Below are 16,350 nucleotides of genomic sequence, written 5' to 3'. Positions count from 1 at the left end.
TTGATCCGACCTCTTCCACACAGATTAATGTCATCGAGCAGAGCTATGACATACAATCTCATATAGGTTTTACATCCTTGGTGGATTCCATCGTCCTCTTCCATACAGGTTAACGTCATTGAGCAGGGCTCTAACATACAACCTCGTATAGATCTTACATCATTGGTGGATTCTCTTGACCTTTTCCACACACTTTAACGTCATCGAGCAAAGGCTTTGACATACAACCTCGGATAGGTCTTACGTCCTTAGTAAATTCTCTCGACCTCTTTCACACAAGTTATTTTCATCGAGCAGTGCTCTGACATACAAGCTCGAATAAGTCATATATTATTGATGTATTCTCTCGACCTCTTCAACAGAGGTCAACATCATCGAGCAATGTTCTGAGTGAACAATGTTCTCTCTATAAATACTCCAAGAAAGCAAGTGGTTGATAAATTCATCACTCATATAAAGACTTCAGTGATCTCAAATACCCTCATGAAAATATGGGGGGCAATATATCAAAGCATGCATAAAAGATGTAATCACAATTTAGTTTGTTCCGAATGACAAATTCTCAACTTCATATATAATATAATTGGAGTTACATTGCAAAAAATGTACATCAAGTTCTTTTTCGCAATAATTTGAAATTAAAAATGTACATTGACATTATTTGTATAAGCTACTATCATCAAGCAACAAGAAACTTTACAATAATAAAAAATCCTTGGTGGATTTAACTGACTTATTCTCTGCTGCACACAAGCATCTCCTATAACTTCTTCAAAGAAAGGAAAATTTTTTGATGTCTGCACATGTCAATATGGATATATATAACGCCTTAGCAGAATGCAACAGGACCACCGTCATCATCGGCCCTTCGTCCGATCTTCGTTGTTGGTCCTTTCCTTCATATCCACCATCATCGACTTCTCGCTCGACTATTACTAGCAGCGCACCCTAAAACTCTCTCCTTCAACTTTACACTCGGTCGTTGACTGCTAATGCGCTTCAACTCGATCGTTCATCATCGACAAACTTTCGTTCAAACAACATCAAAATTCTCCCCGTCAACTCATCACTTCTGATTCTCCTCAAGGAAAACATTATCGCCAAACCTTCTCAAATCGCCCTCTCATACAAGTACCAATAGATCTTTTTTGTCACGAGTATATCTATTAAGAAGATACCTCTCATCACGACTTCTTCTATACAAGAGAGGGGCACTGAACCTTGATAGGGGAATGTCTCCTATCTCCGACAGTAGAATACCTCCAATATAAGAAGAAGACAAGAGAAGAAGAAAAGGAACGACTCTAAAAATTCTAATTTTTATGCACAAAGAGGGGCCCTGAATTTTAGTAGGGGATGACGCCTACAACAATCAGGAGAATGCCTCAACTGTAAGAAAGTTAGAATGAGTGAGGAGAAAGAAAAAAAAAGGCTGCAAAAATTTAACTTCTATACGAGAGTAGGGGCACCGATTTAAGTAGGGAAAATCACCTACGAAAAATAACGAAAAGCCTCAACTGTCAGAAAGCGAAAAGGAGAGAAAGAGGAGAAAATTCTAACTTCTGTACGAGAGGAGGGGAGCTAAGTTAAGTAGGGAAAATCACTTATAAAAAATAGTGGAATGCCTCAACTGTAAGAAGAAGACCAGAGAAGAAGAAAAGAAACGACTGCAAAAAATTCTAACTTCTACACACGAGGAAGGGCACCGTTTTAAGTAGGGAAAATCACCTACGAAAAACAATGTAAAGCCTCAAATGTTAGAAAGCCAGAATGAGAGAAAGAGGAGAAAATTCTAACTTATGTACGAAAGGAGGGGCGCCGATTTAAGTAAGGAAAATCACCTACGAAAAATAGCGGAAAGCCTCAACTGTCAGAAAGCCAGAAGAAGAAAAAGTGCATAAAATTCTAATTTCTGTATAAGAGGAGGGGCGCCGAATCAAATAGGGAAAGTCACCTACTAAAAAATAGCAGAAAGCTAGAAGGAGAGAAAGATGAGAAAATTCTAACTTATGTACGAGAGGAGGGACGCTAAATAAAGTAGGGAAAGTAACCTACTGAAAAATAGTGAAAAGCCTCAACTGTCAGAGTGCTAGAGGGAGAAGAAGAGAATTGACAATTTTTCTATAGACCTTAGGGGTATTATTTATAGTTTTTTGTGAAAGAAGGGGGAAGTTTCTAGAGTTCACTAGAATTTTAAATTTTTTCTGAATTTTTTGTGCCCCACACGATAAAATACGAATAAAAAAATTCAAAATTCGAATTTCGACCAACCGCCGGCCAGCAACTGCCAGCCAGAGCTGCAACCGCGTGCCCCATGGGGTGCGCCTGTTTAGTCGCCTACGCGTGTCCAGGCCCGATTTTCGGCCTGGACGGTCCGAATCGGACGATTTTAGGGTCCCCGGACATTTTTTTCGACGTTCCGGACTCGATTTCGACACTTTCGGAGCTCAACTGGGGCCTCTATGATCAAGTTTGAGCAAGCTATTAATTTTTAGAACTCAATTTTTTGCGATTCGGCCAGTATGAAATGTCGACACATATATTTTCGGACTCCTGGAGCTTTGATGTCCGAAAATACGGGGCAACTAATATATAATCAAACAATTATCTTGATCGAGCACGAATATCGAGGCAAAATCAACCCAAAAACTTCAAAAATTAAATCTGGGACCACCTGAACTCTGATTTCAACAAACTTATAATCAAACTGAGCGTCACAGAAATACAAACCTAACGACACCAAATTCAACTTAATCCGAGCCCAAATGAGCCCATATCAAGCACCCAAAGTGTTGTTGAAAAGTTCATACCGCAATTTGAGTTACCAAACGATCTCCAATTTTAACGAGCTTATAGTCGAATCGAACGGCTCGACGAGACAAATCTAACGAGCCAAAGATCAGTGCATTTCGACATCATTAAAACCTTCAAATGTCTAACGAACAATATACGATCAAGGGATTCAATATCAACCGTCCATTCGACCACTCCCTATTTTCCCCTGATCTCACACTTATTTACAAGCTATGCCACTCCAGAAAATCTATAAATAGACCCCTCATTTCTCATGAGAGGGGACCCAAACAAGAAGAAGAGAAGAAGATAAGAAGAGAATGATAGGAGAGAATAACTCCTCATCGACCACCGCCGGAGTTCTTCCCGCCGCCTGAGTAACGCCGGAATTCTTCTGGATGCCCGGGTGACGCCAGAACTCTGCTCAACTTTGTAACTGAATCTCAATTCAGAAGAGATTCATTGCAATCTGATCGTCCTAACTTTGGTGGACGAGTCAGCCTTTTTGTACTTCAAACAAATACTAGTAGAATTATTTTCAACTGGGCGTGACCCGTTGTTTTTTCCCTTTCAGGGTTTCCACGTAAAAATTCTGGTGTTATTTCTCCTTTGTTTGTGTGCTAGATATCCGTACAACCCTGAGACGAAATTTTCTTAATTCTACCACCACGTATATTCTAGTCCGCAACAATTCACAATTTAGGTTCCTTTGGAAATCTCATGATCAAGCAATTTTGGTCTATTTGATTCGTCTCATGGAACTACTCTATTTGAATATAAACAAGAAAGATTTAAAGGTCATTTAATTATTCAATTGATGATCTGAAATTTTCAAATATGTTTCAAGTGCTTGATTTAAATTCAGTTGGATTCGAATCTATTTTGATATCGTTGAGTTCATCTTGTCGAAACATTCAATTTGACTACAAATTTGTTTGAAATTAGAGTTTGAGTAGTCTTACACTTAATTTTAAAATTTTCTAACGCAAAAAATGCATTCATATTTATGTGATTATGTAAAATTTTTGAAGACATTAAATATTTATAACTCTTTTAATCTCATCATGTTTCAAATTAAATTGGAATGTCATGATCTTAAGAATTTTCCCTTTCTTTAATGCAGACGGAATTATACATTCAAAATGAGTTCTAAGAATTTGTTTGGAATGACATTTTTTTTGCTTCTTAAAATAAATTTCTATTAAAAAATTTTGTTTCTTTAACTAAAAAACTACACTAAGAAGTAGAAAGAAAATTATCCCAAAACGAAGCCTAAAGTTTTGTTTGAAATTATTTTCTTATTGCTTCTTAAAACAACTTTCTAGTATAAAATTTTAATTTTTACATAAAAATCTATTTTAAAAAACAGCAAAAAATCATCACTAACAAAGCCTAAGTCTTTGAGCTCATTCATATGTAATGTTACAGACACAATCAAGATCTTCGATAAATATCTCTTTTTAGTGATTATATAAAAGAATTTGATTTTTTTTTATCTTGTAAAATATATAATATATATTTTCCTGTATTGTCACAAACCCTAATCCATAATCAAAATTATTAATTATAAAAAATATTCAAATTTAACTTTTTTATTACATCATAAAATGAATATCGGTTAAAATGTAAATGATTATCAAACAAATTTTACCTTTCAAACATAATTAATACCATAAGCTTCCCTCATATATAAGTCATTTTGTAGCATTAGCAAAGATATTTTAGGGCATTAGAAATTTGGTCGCTCCATTATCATTCTCGTCTGGTAGAACATTCAAGAAGGTTCTAATGAAAATTGCAGCAAGACCTCTAAAAACAGTCATATATAGCTTAAAACATACACAATAAATAAATAAAGTCTAAAACATAATTTTTTTTTAAAAACAAGCTTTCTATTTAAGACTTCAAAGGCTATTTCCTCAATAAAAAACTTTTTTTTTTTCACAAAGCCAAAGAAAATCTTGAATTTACAGCGACAGATAAAAAAAAAAAAGGAGTCCGAGATAAAATAAAGCATGGAGATATACAAAAATGGATTCCTGCAAAACTTCCTTTGTAACAAAAGCCTCCTCACATGGAAACTTTATGAAAAGACTCCAGTACTGGAGTTGCAGATATAGAGACATCACCATAAGGAATGTTCTGTATAACATCTATGCATCCATATGTCTTCAATGTCTGAAAAAACCAAAACAAATTATATAACTTAAATGGCGCAACAGAGTCATCATCACATGCAAAGAAACTGTAGAAAAATATTGGTCTTCTTGTATGAACTATAAAAAATATGAGGCAGTATGAACAATACCAGTGCCTCGTAAATGAATCTGGCACATGTTGCTCTTGTTTTTCCTTCAAGAATCTGTGCCAAACTCAAAGCCATATCTTGTTTTTGCTCCCTTAGTCTCAGAAACCTATTATAAAGGTACTGTGCTGCTGCTCTGTGAAATATGATGTAGCCAAAATTTCAATAACATTCAAGTTAAGAGGACATTTAGGCTTCATTTGGGACGGCTTTCTTACTGCTTTTTAAAGTAGTTTCTTAGTACAATTTTTTTAATTTTTGTACTAAAAAATAGCTTTAAGAAACAACAAGAAAGCCATCTCAAACGAAGCCTTAATTAATATGTCTACCTACCTTGTACTTGGTGACCATCCATTATCTGCAAGACAATGAAAGAATGAATATGGAACTGAAGGACAACAGAAATTGATGTGCATAACACTGTTTAAATGAATGAATACCTTGTTTATCAATATCATCCCCAAGAAAGCAAAGCTCCTGAACAAACACAGCAATTTTATGAAACCTAGTAAACCTCAGATAGAAAATTTATATGCATACTCAGGCTTCTCATTTGGGACGGCTTTTTTGTTGCTTCTTAAATCAGCTTTTCAGTAAACAAATTAAAATTTTTATACTAGAAAGCTGCTTTAAGAAGCAACAAGAAAGTCATCCCAAACGAAACTTCAAAGTCAAACTGTACCGTCATTTCCAATTGATTATCTGAAGCTTCTGGCGAAGTGAACTCTTTGCTAACAGTTTCCAGGGAATTAGCTCTGTGGTCTAAGGAATTCGGTGGGGTTAGACAGGTCCTGTTTAGTTTTTGCATCAAAACTTCTGTTTCTATGTTGGTTGGATCGATATGAGGCATGCTATCTTCCATGTTGGTTGGATCGATATGGCAAACTGTAGATTCCTTTGGCAGATAATGAGATATTCTGTCCAGATTTGGCATCGAAGCTTCTGGCATTTTGTCCATTTTTTGCATCAAGCCTTCTGTTTCTATTTCCGTATTTGAAGATTCATGAGGCATTCCATCTTTCAAGTTGGTTGAATCAATAACGCCATCTGCAGATTTCTTTGAAAGTTGTTGCAATGACTTCTGAGGCAGTTTTTCTTGTGCTGGAGCAGAAACTGTGACAGAAACTAGCTCATTAATGTTAGTCATGAAAATTGTGAAAACTAGTGCGCTAAGGTGCTCCAAAGCAAAAAGATAAAGAGGACTAAGCATACAAGGAATCAAAGGATCGGTAAAACTCTGGCAACTATTTGAGAATCTCGAGAACTTCCAAATGTCAAGATAAGTATGAGGTAATTTCCTTCGTTTACATAGTAAATCACTTGCGTCATGTATGCTTTGCCTCATAACCCTGCCAAAAGCAAGAAAAAGATGGGAAATTCAAAATCATCAAATAAAAATTACATGCTATGTCCAAAAAGAACGCATAATCTAATTTCAACATATTTTTTATGCAATAGAGTTATGCTCCAAAAAGATGCATAAATTAATGCTGTCTGATGAGGGATTGAATTTGAGCTTGATAAATTAGTACCAGCTATAAGCCCAAAAATTTATGGATGAGAACTAACTGTTAGTATTTCTACATCAATATATTTTTCAACCATCCTATATAATTCTAAACCAAATGCCTATGTGCCTTAAAATTCTCCTCCACATTAGGGCATCTCCAAAGGAAAAACTCATTTTCCACTCCAAAATGCAGCAAAATTTTAAAATGCAGTAATTCATCTCCAATCGAACGGCATTTTCTCTCTTCTTTCAAGCATTTCCTACAAAGGTAACCATTTTCTCATCTTTCATGTGCTTTTCCACTCTTTTGTGCGCTTCTTGAGCAAATCATGTAGCCCAATTATTTGGCGTAGGTGAACAGTTCGGCGCCAATATTGGTGTCGCACTATTCACTTGCCTAACTTTGGCATAACATTTGGAGTTCGAATGGACCGAATGGCCAAGGGCATACGGTGGCATGCAGTTCGGTTGCAGATGATCTTAGAGCTCTCCATACCCACATGATGCCCCACTATGAGAGTCACCAATTGCAAAATCTAAGCCAGCCCTAAAAGAAGGTACTAAATACTTATGAGACCTACAAATCACATAAATTATTCAAACTCAGTTGAACCATTAACTCTAATACTACTTAATAAGGAGTGGGACCAAGAGGTGTTGAAATTTAACTTTATATACTAGTGATCAAATCCTGAATTTGTTCAACTATTCAAGAACATATGACAGAGGAATAACAACTTGATATTTCTACTGCATACTTTTCTACTATTTGAAATTGATCCGATAGGGAGGGCATTTGGTCATTTAGCCATTAATTTATCTTTTAGAACAATGAGGAATTCAAAGAAAAAAAAAAAAGATTAAATTTGAGAGATCTAATGGTAAAAATGGGAAACAGAGAGACAATTAGAATTTGGCACAAAGCTATGAATCCTGAGTGAAACGCCCAATCAGTTACAATACAATTTGCTTATATCATTAAAAAGCAATACTCACTCATTCGACAGAATGATGCATTCTTCATATTTCTTCTTTCTCTTCCTCAACACCCGAGAGCTTTCTTTAATAGCTGGAGTGGGAAGCATAAATTTCGGAGAGGCTGTCTCTGAACCAAAGAAACAAAGGGTCATCAATCTACCTTGCATTGAGTAACACAGCAATTGGTAATAAAAAAACAAATAAATTCAAAAAAAAATCAAACGTTCCAAATTTCAGCTCAATTCTTTGGAATAATACCTGAGATGCTTGGTTTTTGTTTATCTAAGGGCAAAGCATCAGGATGCTCCTCACTGATAGATTTATCTTTCCCACTTTTACATGTTAACTCTTCCAGTAAATTGATTTTCTCTCGTAGTTTTATTTGCTCTTCAACAGATAGGATATTATCTCCATCTGGCAGCATTGCCTGTTCATGATTTACTGGTATATGGCTCTCCAGGATCGCATTATCTAAATGAGCACTTCCTGATAAACACGCTTGCTTCTCAAAAATTTCTCCTTGGTGAAATTCCTCCAGAGATTTCTGAAATCCAGTAAAGCTGCTTGGATTGTGAGTTTCACTAAGCTCAGGATCAACATTCATTATGCCTGATGTCTTTTCCCCCTGTAAGTTGATTATCTCTGTTATATTTCTTTGCTCTTCAACAGGTAGGATCTCATCTTCGATTGAAGATCCTGTCTGTTTATGATTTGAAGGAACATGGCTCTCCTGTATCTCATCCTGTAAAGGCTGGTTTCCAGATAAACATATTGGCTTCTCAAGCTCTCCTCCATAGTGCAATTTCTCCAGAGATTTCTGAACGCTAGCAAAGTTGCTTGAGTTGTGGTGAGCATCACTAAACTCAAGATCAACATCCATCATGCTGGATGGAAGAACGCTGTAATAGAAGTTTCAGAACTTAGTAAATTCAGAAAAAGCGTTATCATCCTCAATGGTACTTCGTAAGTAAAAAGTAAAAAAGGTCTTTGGACTACATACTCAGCTAGAGGCGTAAAGCAAGAAGAATTATATTCCGAAAGACCGACAACCTCATTGGCGAGACACTGCATTTTGTAAAACTCCCATCATTTGGCAATGAATACAATAGAAACTAGAAAGTAACATTAGCATGTAAAAATGAGTTTCTATGAGAACATTAATTAAAACAAGGTAAGATACCTCCATCAAATATGAAGGCCTAGAACTCCTATTGTCGTTCCATTCATCTGCTACACAGAAAACTTGAGTCACACCACACCCATAAATAACTTAAGAAGACTAAGCATGTTGTTCATCTATTGAGCCCAAGCTGTATAAAACTTCTAACAAAAAAAAAAAGCTTTATGACAAAAACTAAGATAATTAGAACAGATCAAATGTTTAACAACAAAGACATTTTATTAGGGCCAAATTTTCGGAACGAGCTTAATGTTTATGTAATTTAGCAGAAGGAGCGCGATGAAGGTATAATTTAAAAAAGAGCCAATACGCACTCCTTTTTGGCGCATTCAAAGAATGCGCCGAACAAAATGGCGCATTCTTTGAATGCGCCCTTCAGAAAAGCGCATTATATAGAAACACGTGGAATGCGCACTTCTATCCGGCGTATTCTTTAGACTGCGCCCTTCTATCAAGCGCATTTAACCAATCCACTGCCTGCCAGCGCAAAATGAGGAAAAATTGGCTTGTAGCGGGGGGCAAGATCCGCGAAAGCAGTTGGGGAGGTGTGCAAATTGATGTCGGCTGTTGAATTTGGGTGGTTGGGAGATGATTATTGATGATGAGATTGAAGACCGAAGAGCTTTAAAAGGGACAGCCTGCATTCGTTTTCTCCCACTCTCCCACTCCTCCTTCAGCGAAGTTCTTCTCAAACTTTCGGTGTTAAATTTTTAAGGTATGTTTTTTTTTTAAGTTTTGTATTTTCTAAGCTGTTATGTTAATGTTGTAATATTATTTTAAGAGTTTTAGCATAGGTTAGTTGAATTATTATTTATGTATGTTGTTAATGTTGAAATTTATGTATCATTTTACTTTTTTTTTTCACAGTCAGTTGAAATGTAACTATAAAGTTGTAGATTTGTTTGTAAATATAATTACAACTTTATAGTTATATTTCAACTGACTGTGAACAAAAAAAAGTAAAATGATATATAAATTTCAACATTAACAACTTATATAAATAATAATTCAACTAACATATGCTAAAACTCTTACAAAAATATTACAACATTAACATAACAGCTTAGAAAATACAAAACTAAAAAAAAAACATACCTTAAAATTTTAACACCGAAAGTTTGAAAAGAACTTCGCTGAAGGAGGAGTGGGAGAAAACGAATGCAGACTGCCCCTTTTAAAGCTATTCGGTCTTCAAACCCATCATCAATAATCAGCTCCCAACCACCCAAATTCAACAGCCGGCATCAATTTCCGCACCTCCCCAACTTCTTTCGCGGATTTCGCAGATCTTGCCCCCCGCTACAAGCCAATTTTTCCTCATTTTGCGCTGGCAGGCAGTGGACTGGACTAAATGCGCTTGATAGAAGGGCGCAGTCTAAAGAATACGCCGGATAGAAGCGTGCATTCCACGCGTTTCTACGTAATGCGCTTTTCTGAAGGGCGAATGCGCCATTTTGTTCGGCGCATTCTTTGAATGCGCCAAAAAGGAGTGCGTATTGGCTCTTTTTTAAATTATACCTTCATCACACTCCAGCTAAATTACATAAACGTTAAGCTCGTTCCGAAAATTTGGCCTTTTATTAGATCACAAACATGGATTAAAAAACTAAGAGGTATTAACGTAACTATTTCATATCAGCATTTAAAAAAATGTAAAAAAAAGATCAACAATCCAAATCAGAGAGGCATAATTCCAATTCATTCTCACTTTTCATAAGCGCATTGCCCCAACTTTCAGATGTTATCCATTCTTTCAGATATAAAAATAAAAGCAAATTTGCCTGTTTAGCAGGAATCTTTATTCTGTGCGGAGTCTGGACGTCATCCAGAGACCAACAAAAATGCACCACGTCATCCTAAAAGTGTAACATGCTCGGTACCGAGCACGGTACCGACGCTCGGTGCCAAACTGGTACCGGACGGTTCTCCCGTCTTGTGTCCGCACAGAATAATCTCTCGTTTAGCAGGCATAAAAAAAGAACAATAAGATTGACTAGTTACTTGAGGAAACCCATACATAGCGAGAAATCCTTTTGTATCTAATTATCAGAATAAAATACATCCAGACCAACTATCAACCATCTAGGTTAAGACACATACATACAAGATATAAGATAGCATACAAATTAGAGAGGCAGTTCCAAAAAAAATACCTATAGGAGTTGGATGCTGATGACTTCCTCCATTATCTCTGCATGGAAAGAAAATAATTTGAACAGATGATTGATAAAAAATCAAACTTTGAGAACTATAAGATTTTTTTCATTCTCACCCATCATCCAAGATACCAAAATCAAATGAATCAAGTTCAAATCGATCTGGAAGAGTAACAGTAACCTCGTGGTATGAGGCAAGCATTGTTTCTATCTGTTGCTCGCTGGCATGCTCCTTCATTGTCTTAGCTACATGATCTATGGCAGAAGTTACTTCTTTATTGCCTCTGAGACGCTTTCTTGGCCTAGCACTAGCTTTGTTCTGTGCAATCCCTTGTATAGAAGGAAGAGACTTTCTCATTTGATTTAATGCCTCATTGCACGCATCATAGAGAAAGTCCACCTTCTTTGAGAATATCTTGACAATACCAAGAAGAAGTTGAGCCAATACTCTATGAGAAATTTGAATTTCGGGCATAATTTTATCTGTAAGAATCGTTAAGCAGAGGAAGAAGGTAAGTTAGCAGAATGAGAAGCTAGGTGAATAATAGTAACCACAGTTCAAAGCTTCCAAATTAGGTTCTGAACAATTGAAAAATGATATTTCTTACAATCTGCTAATTAAGGCTTCGTTTGGGATGGCTTTTTTACTGCTTCTTAAAGCAGCTTTCTAGTACAAATATTTTAATTTTTTAACTAAAAAATTGCTTCAAGAAACATTAAAAATCCCGTCCCAAAAGAAACCTAAGTTGATAATTGATAGGGTTATACTTGACTAATATAAAATTAAGTTGATTCAATTCAAAATTGGCTTGAAAATAGAACAACAGGATCATAAAAATAGCAACATGGACGTGACTCCTACAAAGATATTGGTAGATTTCAGTAATACACAACTCTAATATTAGAATATAAACATATCTGTATTCGGCGTACTGCATATATCCAGAACTTTTCTGGTTTCTTTGTAATTATGTAATACTAGTTCTACCGTCCACTCTATATAAGAGCAGGCGGTACTTTTGTATTCTCAATAGTAGAGATAATAATATTACACTTTAGCTATATCCTCTTTCTGATATGTTCTTGTCTCGGTAAGATTAGTTTCTACATGGTATCAGGAAAAGGCTTCCGATCCTAAGCTATGACCGACACAGCTTCCTCTCGCCTTCAAGATCGAAGTGCGACGTCTCTGTCCGATGAATCAACGATTCCGGCTAATCTAAAATTCGTGGTTTTAAATCTTAGAAACCTCGTCACTTCTCCTCTTGTTCCGGACAATTTTCTCATCTGGAAATCCCAAATTCTCAAACTTTGAGAGCAAATGGCTTTCTTCAGTTTCTTGATCCTACCATTTCGCCTCCCTCGCAATCTCTGCAAAATCCTGACGGTTCCTCGTCGATCAATCCTAGCTATACCCAATGGGTGCTAATGGATCAGAATCTCTCAGCTTCTATCTGTTTTACCATTTCCTCTTCAATTCTTCCGTATGTAATTTCGCTAGATTCCACTGCACAGATCTGGGTAGCTCTTGCGACACGCTTTCAAGCAACAAATCGCTCGAAGATTATCCAGTTAAAAAACGCATTACATAATGTTGCGCTCAAGAACAACTCCATGACTGTCTACCTATCGGAGATCAAGGCAATTGTTGATCAAATAGCCGCAGCAGGTTCTACCGTGGATCAAGAAGACATCATACACTACATTCTAAATGGTCTTCCACAACAATAACAATCGTTCAAGACCATAATAAGAACCACCTCGTCGTCGCTGACACTTGATCAACTTTATCCACTTCTGCTCAGCGAGGAAATTAATCTCGCCTCCGATGCTGCGCGATACTCCTCGGCTCATGATTCCAGTATGGCCCTGTTTACAAACATGGGCAGAGGTCGTAGATCAAGAAGCAAGAATGAAAATATCTTCGCCAACAAAACCCGCGTCTCTGAACAACAAAATACATCGACATCAAGCCGAACCAATTCAAATGCAGGGGTTCTTTGCCAAATCTGCTACAAAAAGGGTCATTCGGCTCAAACATATTGGCATCGGCTCAACCCCCAATACATTCCCTCAAGCAAGAACTCTGCCACAGCTCTCATAGCAGGAGCTGATCCACCGGATTCCACTTGGTACCTGGATTCGGGTGCTTCATCTCACCTCACAAACTCGATGGACAATATGTCTATCGCTCAACCATATCTTGGTCAAGATAACATTACAGTTGGTGATGGCACCTCGGTAAACATCGCTCATACCGGGGCGGCCATTCTCCCGACCCCTGCTCGTAAGCTGCGTTTATCGTAAATTCTCCACAATCCTTCTCTTAAGTTTAATTTATTGTCGATTTCTCAACTAACAAAAGACAACAACATTTCTATTATTTTTTATCCTTCTGGTTTTATGTTGAAGGATCTGGCGACACAACAAATTTTATATCAAGGACCATGTAATAGTGGTCTCTACAAGATTCCAGTGGCGTCTCCGGCACATCATCATCATGCTCTTGCTGCCTCCACGATGGCGGCTCATACTTGGCATCATAGATTAGGCCATCCTCACAAACGCATTTTCGATTTTATTGCACATTGTAACCCCAAACTGAAAATAAACACTCATATAAACCAATGTGATTCTTGCATTGCATCTAAATCTCATAAGCTTGTTTTTAATTGTTCTGCAAACCGTCAAACGGTTCCATTAGCTCTCATTCACTCAGATGTCTGGGGCCCGGCACCGCCGTTGTCTTGCCAAGGTTTCAAGTTTTATGTCATTTTCATTGATGACTTTTCACGTTACACCTGGATTTTCCCTTTACGTTATAAATCTGATGTGTTTCAGACATTTGTTAATTTTCAAACCCAGCTGGAACGCTTAACAGATTATCGCGTTAGAATCTTGCGAACTGACGGAGGCTCAGAATATGTAAACACTGCATTCAAAAATTACTTGACACGGCAAGGCATTACACATCAGCTCTCCTGTCCATATACCCCGGAACAAAACGGGTTAGCTGAAAGGAAGCATCGTCATATCATCGAAACAACACGCACACTTCTCTTTACAGCTTCCATGCCACATATTTACTGGCCCGATGCGGTAACTACCTCAGTGTATTTAATTAACCGTTTACCGTCTCTTAACACCAACAATAAATCCCCTCTTGAACTTCTGTTTAACAAGAAACCTGTTTACAATGATTTAAAAATTTTCGGTTGTGAATGCTATCCGTTACTTCATCCCCAAACTCGTACCAAGCTACAACCGTCAGCTCAAAAATGTGCGTTTCTTGGCTATTCCGAAGTATATAAGGGATTCAAATGCCTTAACATGCTTACGAACAAAATTTCGATTTCCATACAGGTTCGTTTTAATGAAGACAAGTTCCCTTTCTCCAATTCCAAGTCTTCTACTAATACTGATAAAATTTTTATTTGTCCTTTATTACTAACACCAGCATCTATTAGTATGTCTTCAAATGTTTCAGCTCAGTCTCGTGATCAGCATAGTTTGTCAAATATTCAGCCGAACGTCCCTCAGGAATTACAAATTTCTAATATGGATTTATCTGCATCTCACAATGACGACTCACAACATCAGCAATCCCATCTGCTTCAAAAACATCACATGATCACAAGAAGCAAAACGGGATATCTTAAACCCGCATCTCGCTTAAATCTGATTCATGTGCAGAACTCTCAAGACATTGTGCAAGATCCATCCACGTTTGCAGAGGCTGCAAAATACATCCATTGGCGTCAAGCAATGTCAGAAGAAGTTTTAGCCCTTCAGAAACACAAGGCACATGGTGTCTTGTAGAGCCTCCAGCAAATACATCAATTCTCGGAAGTCGTTGGACATACCGTACAAAGTTTCATACTGATGGATCAATTGCTAAATATAAAAAACGACTAGTTGCGCAAGGTAACAATCAAGAGTTTGGCACGGACTATACCGAAACGTTTAGTCCGATCGTTAAACTACCTACCATCCGTATAATGCTATCAATCGCATTATACTTCAACTGGCCGGTGCAGCAGTTGGATGTAGCCAACGCATTCTTGCATGGCAACTTGTCCGAAACTATATATATAAAGCAACCTAAAGGCTTTGAAGATAGCACTAGACCACAACATGTATGTCGCTTAAATAAAGCCATCTATGGACTAAAACAAGCGCCGCGCCAATGGTACAACAGGTTCACGGCATTTCTTCTCACGCTCGGTTTCTCACACAGTCAAGCTGACCCTTCGCTTCTAATCTATCCCAAGGCTCAAGTCAGTATTTTCTTACTTATATATGTTGATGATATATTAATTACAGGAAATAATCAACAACATATTAACCACATCCTGACGCGACTTGACTCAGAATTTGCAATGAAACGCCTTGGCCAAGTAAGTGAATTCTTAGGCATAAAAATTTCGAAATCTAACAATTCTTACTTCCTCTCTCAGGCCAAATACGCGCTCAAGATCCTTCAGCAGGCGGATCTTACCCTCTGCAACCCGCTAGCAAATCCTACGTGCACGAAGCTTCCGTCTGAATACACCTCTGTTTTCCTTAATGAAAATCCCGCACAGTATCGCAGCATTACGGGAGCTCTACAGTATTTAACTTTAACTCGCCCTGACATTTCGTTTAGCGTTAATCTCCTATCGCAACACATGCATGAACCTCTTCAAAAACATTTCTATTTGCTCAAACGATTGCTCAGATACATCAAAGGTACGTTACACTTCGGTTTACCTATCACTAAAACTGATCTTGTTTTAAAATCCTTTTCAGACGTGGATTGGGCCGGCGACCCTATCACAAGAAAATCAACAACTGGTTTCTGTTCATTCTTGGGTGACACTCTCATTTCCTGGACGCTAAAGAAGCAAAATACAGTTTCTCGATCTTCAACAGAATCGGAGTATAGGGCACTGGCGGCCCTCACGTCAGATATTATCTGGCTACGCAGGCTTCTTACAGATTTCGGCATCTCACAAAACTATCCAACAAATCTCTATTGTGACAATATGTCGGCAATAGCTCTAGCCAACAATCCAGTATTTCATTCCCGGACGAAACACGTTGAAATTGATCAGAAATTCATACGTGACCATATTCAACAAAATCACATTGTTCTACATCCGATCAGCACAAGGATCAAATCGCTGACATTTTTACGAAGTCACTCTCAACGCCTCGGTTCCAAGATCTTAGGAGCAAATTGATGATAGTTCAAGATCCATCAATTTGACGGGGCATATTAGAATATAAACATATATGTATTCGGCGTACTGCATATATCCAGAACTTTCCTGGTTTCTTTGTAATTATGTATAACTAGTTCTACCATCCACTCTATATAAGAGCAGGCGGTACTTTTGTATTCTCGATAGTAGAGATAATAATATTACACTTTAGCTATATCCTCTTT

At 37.3% G+C, this 16,350-nt stretch overlaps 2 protein-coding genes across 2 annotated transcripts; one reads left to right on the top strand and one right to left on the bottom strand.

The window, feature by feature from the left end:
* Positions 1-5,704: 5,704 nt before the first annotated feature.
* LOC110108997 (sister chromatid cohesion 1 protein 2) lies at positions 5,705-11,397 on the bottom strand. The gene is made up of 6 exons (XM_028691979.1): positions 11,039-11,397; positions 10,024-10,284; positions 7,845-8,485; positions 7,605-7,746; positions 6,311-6,447; positions 5,705-6,211 (listed from the first exon to the last, which is right to left on the bottom strand). Exons 1-6 carry the CDS (start codon positions 11,395-11,397, stop codon positions 5,715-5,717), a joined length of 2,037 nt encoding a protein of 678 aa, XP_028547812.1. The 3' UTR covers positions 5,705-5,714.
* A 3,523-nt stretch (positions 11,398-14,920) lies between these two features.
* LOC114578618 (uncharacterized mitochondrial protein AtMg00810-like) lies at positions 14,921-16,144 on the top strand. Its single transcript, XM_028691978.1, has one exon. The coding sequence runs from the start codon at positions 14,921-14,923 to the stop codon at positions 16,142-16,144; it is 1,224 nt and encodes a 407-aa protein (XP_028547811.1).
* Positions 16,145-16,350: the final 206 nt, after the last annotated feature.

The sequence above is a fragment of the Dendrobium catenatum genome, unplaced genomic scaffold (assembly GCF_001605985.2).
Source record: "Dendrobium catenatum unplaced genomic scaffold, ASM160598v2 original_scaffold_96786, whole genome shotgun sequence".
NCBI classification, from domain to species: domain Eukaryota; kingdom Viridiplantae; phylum Streptophyta; class Magnoliopsida; order Asparagales; family Orchidaceae; genus Dendrobium; species Dendrobium catenatum.
This window is presented reverse-complemented; position numbering and strand designations above follow the sequence as displayed.

Bases quoted from the DNA above. Each gene is read 5' to 3' on its own strand.
- LOC110108997 (XM_028691979.1), bottom strand. From the start codon at position 11,397: ATGCCCGAAATTCAAATTTCTCATAGAGTATTGGCTCAACTTCTTCTT. The intron at 10,285-11,038 runs GTGAGAATGAAA...AGTGTGATGAAG, and splicing joins TTTGGTATCTTGGATGATGG to GTATAATTTAAAAAAGAGCC. The intron at 6,212-6,310 runs GTATGCTTAGTC...TTTCTGTCACAG, and splicing joins TACCGATCCTTTGATTCCTT to TTTCTGCTCCAGCACAAGAA.
- LOC114578618 (XM_028691978.1), top strand. From the start codon at position 14,921: ATGCTATCAATCGCATTATACTTCAACTGGCCGGTGCAGCAGTTGGAT.